The following is a 9,441-nucleotide window of genomic DNA, read 5'->3' on the forward strand; positions in this document are numbered from 1 at the left end:
GCGCCCCCGCCGCGGCACCGCCCCCACGCGGGAAAATCACCCAGTAATAATAACAACAACAGGAACAGCGATAATTCCCGGCAGCGCGGGCGGTGCGAGAGCGGGCAGCGGGGACACCCCCCGGCCGCCGGAGGTGTGGGTAGGGGGGCGCCCTTAAAAGTTGGAGGCCCCACGGCCAGGGAGTCGCGCAACCCCGTGGGAAGGGTGGGCGAACCGCCCCCGGCTCTCCGGAGGAGGGAAGGAGGAGGGAGGGAAGGAGACGGCGGCGGAGGATGCTGCGAAGGGAAACTTTGGAGCGGAGGGAGCACGTGAAACGGGGAGAGAAGCGCCGCGCAGCGTGGGGGGCGAAGGGGAGGGCTCGGCCTCTCTCCATTTTGCCGTCGCGATGCCACAACTGCATCCAAGAATTTTTAAGCTATTCTAAAACGTATTTATTTATCCATTCAGTCGAAAATTGTCCCTCCACTAAGGTTTCCCTCGGAGCTCAGGGAGCCCGCCCCAGCGCCGAATCCAGCTTTTATGAGAGAGGCTAACGCGTCCTGCAATGGAAGAGGTCTCGTATCTTAATGAACATCCCCCATAATTAGGAGGTTGGGGCGGTGGCCTTCTGGGGAGTGGGATTTTTGATTTGCACCAAGTGTCCGAGGAGGCCTCGGGAAGCGCCGCGTGGGCTCCCGGCGCCCCCCGGCAACCCAGATGAAGTTCCATGTGTCTCTTCTCCCCAAGTCCACCCTCCTCCCGCCAGAGTAGAGCCGAGGATATCAAACATTCAAATTCAAAAACGAGCCAGTAGGAATATTCCTAATTAATACGACCCCACTAATGAGTCAGCAGAAGCCAATCGGTTTCATTGTTGCTCCGAATAATTTGATTAAACGTGGATTTGTGTCTTTAAGAGGGGAAGAACAATACCCGAAACAAACATTTCCACCTTCATTTTTCAATATGGCAGTTACCCCATAGCGGAAATATAATTCTTGGCCCAGGGCTCGGACAGTAACTGTTCTGATGAAATTCGCTGATGCGGGTTTAATTCAGCCGCAACCCTGCAGTTCCTGCAGATAACATGAGGTTGCTCATTCCAATATGTGTTTACTCATAATTCGTGCCCATTACAACAGATTGAATAGACTAATTTTAAACGCGCTCTGTCACGTAAAGTGACATTCGTACGAGCAGCGTTTCCTAAAGCAGCTTTCAAAGGAGAGTTTTGTTGTTGTTGGGAGACTATTTGTCTCATTTCCGGGGGCAGATTACGATACCTATAAAACAGTAGTGAGTTAAAACTTCGCTCCACAATAGTTTGTATTGTTTGCAGTCTCAGCTGGACTTTCACATTCAGATGTTGATTGCCTTCGGGTTTTTTTTCAACTTCCTTAACCTCTTCAGCCCAGCTAATCAACAAACACACCTGGCAGAATTACAGCTCACTAGCTGCATGCTTTTAGAGGTCATTTCAGAAACATGTATTTCCTGAAAAGCAGATTTCTCCGGAAAAATAAGGGGTTTTTTACTCTGTGAGAATAGAGTTTTAAAAGGAGGAAACACCAGCAAGCAAACACTCATACACAGCATGCTAAACGCGAAAAGTCTTTTAAAAGAGCGTAATTTTTTGCCAGTTTAAGTCAAAACGAAAACGCACCATGAAAAAAAGAATACTCGGGACAAACAAACCCCACCGGCCTTACTTCCAAAAAGTTGTGGGCAGACGATCTTTTGTTTGAATCCATCACACAAAGACCAAAACAAAATTTAAAATAAAATTCGCTTCAGGCTTAGTCATATTTACATTTTGTAGCATGGGTTACAGGCTGATTTTTCCCCCCTCCATTTCTTTTTGTTTCTTTCCCGTTTTTCAAGTGACTGTTTGCGTCCAAACCAAGTTGTGAAAGCCCGACGGCAGGCAGCGAAAATATTTATTCGCCGATCCCATAACACGAAAAGGAATGAAATCTGCACGTTTGCCTGACTGGGTCGTGTTCGAGTAGTTACAGTGACAGCCAAGCAATCTGCATCGCAATCTCTGCTTCAGTCACATTCAGGCGTCCTTTCCGCTCCTCCCCCTACCCCAGAAAAACCCGAATCACAATAATCTGCTGCCCCCCAAGTCTGCCGAAGAAATGTCCGGCCTGAACACATTTCACAGCAATTTTCCTTTACCATTCCCGCCCCCACTCTGGAAAGCAGAAAGAAAGCCAGTCGCTGCATTTTGCCACCGCAACAAAGTCACACTTCGCGATACCTGTGTATTTCATACCCTGTTTATTTGTTTTCGTAATTTCACGCACCCCCAGCACCTCCTCCACAGAACAATTCTCCTTCCTCCTCCCGCCGCAAACGCGTCCGCGACCCCAGCCACTTTCGGATACAGGTGCGGGAGTAGTTACCCTCTTAAGCTTAAAAGCCTCCTTCTCTTCGTATATAAAACCACTTTCAAATCATTCTCGTGCTCGCCAGCGTCATCAAAACCAACCTGTAACTAATAGCTCCTAATCCAAACAGTTTGGGCAAGGCGGACCGTTGTTTAGACTGGCGGGGTACAGAGAGCCTGGCCGGGGGGACGCGGGCGGCTCCTCCCCAGCCGGCTCCCACCGCGGTAACTTGCAGTTGACACACACCGAGGTAGAATCGGAGGGCAAGGGGAGTGGGCAGAGCCGGTCCTGCCGGAATATTTTGCCCGGGGGCGAGCTCCGATACTCCCACAGAAAAAGATAGGCTGCTTTTTTTTTTTTTTTTTTTCCTCTTGGTCTTTTATTTGGGCTCCCCCGAGCAGCGCAGGCTGCCAGCGCTGCTGTTCCAGGGACTGCGGGGGCCGCTCCACTCCGCGCCCGCCTCCGCCATCCCGCCACGCCGTGGCAGCACTGAGCACCCGCGACCCGCAATAAATAATCGGCGCTCACTGCAGCTCCAGTCCGGCGGATACCGCAATGCAATGCAAATGCAGCGCTTTATCAGCCCGGCGGCACAGCCGAGGCCGCCGTTTAAAGCCTTCCGAGCCGTTCTTTCGCCGTGAGGAGGCGGGAGCGGAGCCGGGCGGCGGCGGCGGGGGGTCCCGGGGGCGCCGTCCGCGGGTCCTCGCTGCCCCCCGCCGGCGCACACCGCGGGGCACCGGCCCGCCGGCCGCCGCTCCCCCGCCCCAGCGCCGCACCGTAACAGTCACAACAAGGAGAGAAGGGGGGGGGAAGCTCCGTCTCCGGCGCTGAAATGGGTTCAGCAGCCGCGAAGCCCGCTCCGCGCACCCGAGGCGCGCAAGCCGCGAACCGCCGGCAACGGACCCACGGCGGGGCAAGGGATTTATGCAGGCAGCGCTTGATCTGATAGAGAAAACCTAAGACACATTCAGCCGTTTCCCCCGTCTAGAAATAACCTCCCGGACACGGCAGAAAAGCTAGGAGACATTGTGCTGTTTGGTTGTTGTTTGGTTTGGTTTTTTTTTTTTTTTTTTTTTTTTTAGTGAAATAGTAAAAAAATAAATCACATCTAAATTTCATCAACCGCAAATGAAATTTAAGCTAATGAGCTAATGCTGCGAATCAGTATTAAAAAAATGTTTGGGGATATCACTTTTTTTTTTTCCCCTGGTGCTGGGGAAAAAAAAAAAAAATCCCCTCCACTGATGCTGTAAAACTGAATTATTAGAAAATAACCTGAACGTCACAACATACCCCTGCCAAATGCAAAAAGAAATCAACTTCGAGAAAAAAAAAATCCACCGTTTCTTTGCTAAATCACAGAAAATAAACATTTTATTTAGGCATATTTTTGCATGCACTGCCTAAGTTAAAATCAACTGAGCTGCAGCCATCTCTATTTTTGGCCGGTAACATTTCCATTTGGTTTAATTGCACATGTCTAATATTTAAACGTATTAAACCATTTTTCCCTGCTTACAGTAGTGTCATATACATTTCTCACCTTTTAGGTTCTGGCTCACAGGAGCCCCTGCGACTTTGACAGCTGTCGCTTTGGCTGCACAGGAGACGAATCGCCCTCCTTTTGGTGCCAGAAGAAGCAGGAAATTAGCCAGGTTGCAAGTTGAAAATCTGCCACGCCAGTGCTTTGAATCCAATATGCCACACCTTCCAGCGGGGGAACTGGAAATTGCCATCCCGGATCTGTGTTCTAGGCGGCTGCTTATGCCGAACCTCAGCACACTTTGTTCACTATTGCCTTACAAAGAACAAATGAAATGGGGATTGAAAGCCAGAGAGATCCGAAGCAGGACAGAGCTCAGCAAAAGAATGCGGCTCTATTCTCGCAAGGGAAATTATAAAAAAGTTCATGTTCACGGTTACCATCCACATGACCGACAACGACCAATGGAAAAACCGAACAACTCATAAAGTTGTATTGCAAAGTTGTAAATTTTCATAAACAACAACGGATTTATGGCCTTTTCCTCATCACTAAGAAGAGGCAGGTCTTAGAGAGGCGCCATCTTACCACAGAGGCAGCCCTGGAGTTTTTTAAAAGACCTGGACTTTGTACTAATTTTATTAAAATTACAATTAGTGCGTTGAACAGGAATGGAGTGTAATAGAAAAAAGGGAACTTCAGCGCAAATAACGCTCCAGGTCTTAACTGTATTTATGCGGCCGAATAAAAGGACTTTTCAGGTTCGATTTTTTTTTCTTTTAATTATTATTAAAAAGAAAAAAAAAGGGGGGGGGGGGATATTGATATTACGTGGTGCCTGGCAAAAATAAGACGTTTTCTAAAGCGGGGCAGTTTCCCCCCATTTTCGTGCTACCGTGATGCCCCCTGGCCCCCGAAAGCCGCACACACAAACCACACATGTACCCGATCAGATCATTTACACTTGGAAGTTTCGTTTTTCACTTTCTGTTCATTACAAAATATTCTTTCACTGCGTGCGATTTCGACTTAATCGCCGAGCGTCTGGACTGGGGTAATGACTGCAAGAGGACACGGGAACACGGTGGAAGGAAGCTCTCCCAATAAAGAAGGCTTTCCGCTTTATTAATCAACAACGCTAGGGAAAAAATCACGAAGTCGAGATAGAGATATTGACTGATTCCTATCAATTCATCACCTTGGGGTTCCCCCCCCCACCCCTTTCTGATTACCGAAAGAAAAAATGTTTAGATAGTCTAATTTCTTTATTAGTCTACGTAATATATTTTTTGTTGCTTCCCTCGAACTGGTTCCTCAATAAAGAAACACAATTCATTGTCAACAAGCATATTTATTTTCTGTGTAACATAAAACACATTTATCGTGGGAGATAGTTGAACACGGTATCACTTCCAAAGAGAGTTCACAGACATTTTTTTTCCCACTTCCAATACTTACACGGCATATCCAAATGTTCACAACGAACACACCGAAACACATTGTAACATACAATTTGTGAATAAACTTTAGCCAAACCTTCAAGACGGATTTATACAGAGTTCTTAACAATACATCATGCTACAAAGTTTCCAAATTAATTACATACTTCCCAATTTATGATATGATCTTACAAATGAGGTTCAAGACGAATATAAATAAAAAAAAAAAAATACAATATCTGCTATTGTAGGAAAATTCATGGTATTACATATTAACACGTTCAGATAATTAGGACAAACAGTTTGTGGATTTTTTTTAAGGTGGTTACATGATCATTTAAATTCACTTTTCAAAGAACACTTTCCGCTATATTAAGTAAGATCAACGTAGAATAAGAAAACGGCCTTTAGCAGAAGCAGCTGAAGGTAGAAGCCAACGGGAGATATTAAACCGCTTTGTACAATATTGGCGTGTGTTTGCTTCCTCTCTCGAAATAGCAAAGAATCGAGAACAAAGATACATTGCAGCATATGGTTTTCATTTATAATTGCTTTGGAATAAATATATTATTTTAAATTTAAATATATTCAGACTTTTCGGTACCAAATTCTATACCAAAGCTTTTGATGCGTGCTTTTCGAACGACTACACTTACATGTCTAAAAGCATTTTGCGATTCACATTAGTAACCTTGTAACATCCTTTTGACTACTAAAATACAGTATACTTTCGAAGATAGGTAGGCAGAGCAAGATATATAGGTAGGTAGTCTGGAAAATAGGTAGTACAAATAATTGCTGTAGATTGTAGTGGTTTGTGGAACATTTCCCCCCCCCCTTACTTGCTGTTTAACCTTTTGTTAGTGTAGCTGTTACTTAAGATACTTTTCTAACAAAAATTAAAAAAAAAAAAAAAAGAAAACAAAAAGAGAAGTGCAGAGCTACTTATTCAAAATTAGGTAGTTTTTCTTAATGTGAGCCTAATGCACTTTTCCCCTTACACATGATTGGGACTATGGAGTCAGGTAGTTACTTCGGAAGGTCACGGTTTACTATCTGTGCAAGCAGCAGTTCTCCCACTGAAATGTCCCCTGAAGAAGCCCACCCAGGTTTGGGTTAATGAAGATTAAAAAAACCCAAGCTGATTGCAAGATGCTCTTAGGAGATATTACCGAAAGGTTCGGCATAGGGCAGGTTTGGGGAGTATGGGAGAGTGGAGAGAAGGCTGGAAAACCAACCCAAGAAATGTTTTCATGTTTGCAAACGCTTGCTTTCAAGATGATCATTAAAGGGAACTGATTTCATTTTTAATAAAAAGTCTCTTTTTTTTTTTTTTTTCCTTTCTCCTTTAAAGGGAGATTTTCCAACTGTCATGTGCACACACTATTCTAAGAGATCACTTCCTCGAGTGGGACTCCTTAGTCCTCCTCCTCTTCGTCTTCCTCCACTTTCTCGACAGAGGCTGCTGCTGACGTGGGCTCGTTGGGAGCCGGGGTGCTGGAGCTCTCCTCCTTGTGCTCCTTCTTCCACTTCATCCTCCGGTTTTGGAACCAGATTTTGATCTGCCTCTCCGTCAGGCAGAGGGCATGGGCGATCTCTATCCTTCGCCGCCGAGTCAGATAACGATTGAAGTGGAATTCCTTCTCCAGCTCCAGAGTCTGGTAGCGGGTGTAGGTCTGGCGCCCTCGCTTCCTATCTGGACCTGAAAACAGGCACACACACACACACGGTCAGGAGTTAGACAAGAAGAGAAGTGGAAAGTTTTCTATTTTTATTTTTCTTGTTGGTATTTAAATAAAAAAAAAAAAAGTGGCCGAGCCAGAGTGAACGATCCCCTTCTTCGACTTCCACCCGCCCCCCCACTTTGCCCTAACAAAGACATTTCAGCCACACGACCTGCCCTGCTCAGGCAGGGCAAAAATTAAGTTGCTCGAGACCTAGAAAAAGTGAAGAGAAAGCGTTCAGGAGAGGAGGTGGGGGAGGAAATTGCTTTTGGGAGGAGGAACTTTTCCCCCAGGCGATGTATTTCCCTAAAACCTTCCAGACTTTCACGTTTCGCAAGGGGAAATAAAAAGCTGGAAGGCCGGGCTGTATTTATTTTATTTTAATGTCGTGGGCTCCCCCCACCCATCCCGCCTGGATCGTAAACAATACATAGCATTTAGCTCCAGAAGAGAGCTCTCCTTTTTCACACACGCTCTCGTGCCCCCGTGCCCCCCTCCCCCCCTTCGTTTTCCTGTTTAGTACATTTCTATAGATTCTTATCTCCGTGGAAAGGGCAGGGGGGACGAGAGTGGCAACGCGAGCTGGCAAAGTCCTCAACACGCCGTCCCTCGCTCCTAAACGCCTCTGTCCCCTCCGCCTCACCCGGCGAGCGGGATTGGTTTTTTTCCCCCCAACTTCGACAAGAGGGCAGGGGAGACGCTTTATCCGTGGGGGCTCTGGGAGCCCGCAGCCAACTCTCCGCTTTTTCACAGCAAACAGCGCAAATCAACTCAATGCTAAAATTCCATAGCAAATGGAGTTAAATAAATTTACGAGGCTAGAACCCATTAATTGGGCAATAAAAAGTTTTATGATACTCATTTACATACAATGCCACGGGCTTTCTACGCAATGGCGCCTCGGCTATAATTAAAACCATAAAGGCTGTGCTGACAGTAATCCTGGCGACACGCTTTGCCTGGCTGCCACGGCTCCGAGCCCTCTCCGCTCGCCCCTACCTGAAGACCTCATCCAGGGGTATATCCGGAAATTAGGCTCAGCCTGGTTGTGCAGGTTGCTTTCCTCCGCTTTCTCACAGCTGGGTTTGGTTAGCTCATTGCAGAGGACGGGAATGTTCTGATCAAAAGAGGAACAATGCAGGTTGTAGGCATCAGAGCCCAGGCTGTATCCGGAAGAGAACGGGCTTTGATATATGGTACTGTTCACATTGTACAAGCCGGGCATGGAGGAGGCGAAGGCACCCGCGCCTGGTCCATAGCCGCTTCTCTGGGAGTTGCTTGCAAAGGAGCAAGAAGTAGGCTCCGCATTTTGGAAAAGAGAAGCCCCCGCCGTATATTTGCTAAAAAGCGCATTCACATAATACGAAGAGCTCATAATTTTGACCTGTGATTTGTTGTCCGGCAGGCTTCAGTGTCGGTTTTACGAGGTAGCGTGATATATGATAACATTACACCCCCAGATTTACACCAAACCCCATTTTCTTTTGGACCGAGCTGCCCGCAGCACGTGACCGGTCATGTGACGCCGCCCGCCAATCCCCGCCCGCCTCACAGGTGGTGCCGGCCGGGGCCCGACGGTGCCCGGCCATGGACGGGCGGGGCCCGCGGCCGCCGCCGCGCCCGGCAGCGCCCTCCAGCCGCCCTCCAGGCACCGCCACCGCCGCCCGCCCGGCCCCCGGGGACACCGCACCCCGCCTGCTCGCCGCCGGGCCGGGGGGCGCCGGGAGAAATCAAATTTTAACGCTCTAAATGTGTACGTGTGTGGTTGTCCGCACGCGTCAGGTCTGAAGGAGGTGGCTCCTCGCCCCCCCCGCCCCGCGTTGTTTCAGGGTTACAAGAAGCGGGCGGTAACCCTGCAGCAGGGCTTGCCCGGCACCCCGCTCCGCTCCCGAGCCTTGGGAATCAAGGCACTTCCCAGCAGCCAGCCCCCAAGGGGGGGCAAAAATCAAAGTCGCCCTCTCCGGGAAAGGAAAGGAGGAAAAAACCCGAAAACCACCCCAAAAAAACCCCAAACCCCCAAACAAACAACGACATCCAACTAAACAAAAATCTCCCACCCAACAACAGAACGCACAAAAAACCCCTACCACCCACCGCAAATAATGAAAAAAAAAAAAAAAAAAAAACCACCCCCAACCCTAAAGAAACTTATCAGCTTTTTTGCACCCCCCCCCAAAAAAAAAAAAAAAAAAAAAAAAAAAAAAATTGAAGACTCAACTTTCTGAATGTCTCAAAAAATAAAAGCAGAATAAATCGAAAGTCCAGAGTTGAAGAAATCGCCTGCAAATGGCTTCAAATCGCCGCCGCCTGTTTACTGCCCGAGTTACCTTTCCGCCCTACATACCTTGCCGTCCGGAGCGTTAGGCGGCCGCGGCACGCTCGGATGCCGGGGAGAGCTGCTGCTTTTCTAAACACTGGGCTCC

General features: G+C 47.9%; 1 protein-coding gene across 1 annotated transcript; it reads right to left on the reverse strand.

Annotated features, from left to right (window-relative positions):
• Nucleotides 1-5,186: 5,186 nt before the first annotated feature.
• On the reverse strand, nt 5,187-8,521 carry HOXA7 (homeobox A7). The gene is made up of 2 exons (XM_041411568.1): nt 8,018-8,521; nt 5,187-6,996 (listed from the first exon to the last, which is right to left on the reverse strand). The coding sequence occupies exons 1-2, from the start codon at nt 8,391-8,393 to the stop codon at nt 6,713-6,715; spliced, it is 660 nt and encodes a 219-aa protein (XP_041267502.1). The 5' UTR covers nt 8,394-8,521; the 3' UTR covers nt 5,187-6,712.
• Between the last annotated feature and the right edge of the window lie 920 nt (nt 8,522-9,441).

The sequence above is a fragment of the Onychostruthus taczanowskii genome, unplaced genomic scaffold (assembly GCF_017590055.1).
Source record: "Onychostruthus taczanowskii isolate IOZ18803 unplaced genomic scaffold, ASM1759005v1 scaffold36, whole genome shotgun sequence".
Lineage (NCBI taxonomy): Eukaryota > Metazoa > Chordata > Aves > Passeriformes > Passeridae > Onychostruthus > Onychostruthus taczanowskii.

Coding starts and splice junctions, on each gene's coding strand:
- HOXA7 (XM_041411568.1), bottom strand. CDS start 8,393: ATGAGCTCTTCGTATTATGTGAATGCGCTTTTTAGCAAATATACGGCG. Junction 6,997..8,017: donor CCCCTGGATGAGGTCTTCAG/GTAGGGGCGAGC, acceptor GCCTGTTTTCAG/GTCCAGATAGGAAGCGAGGG.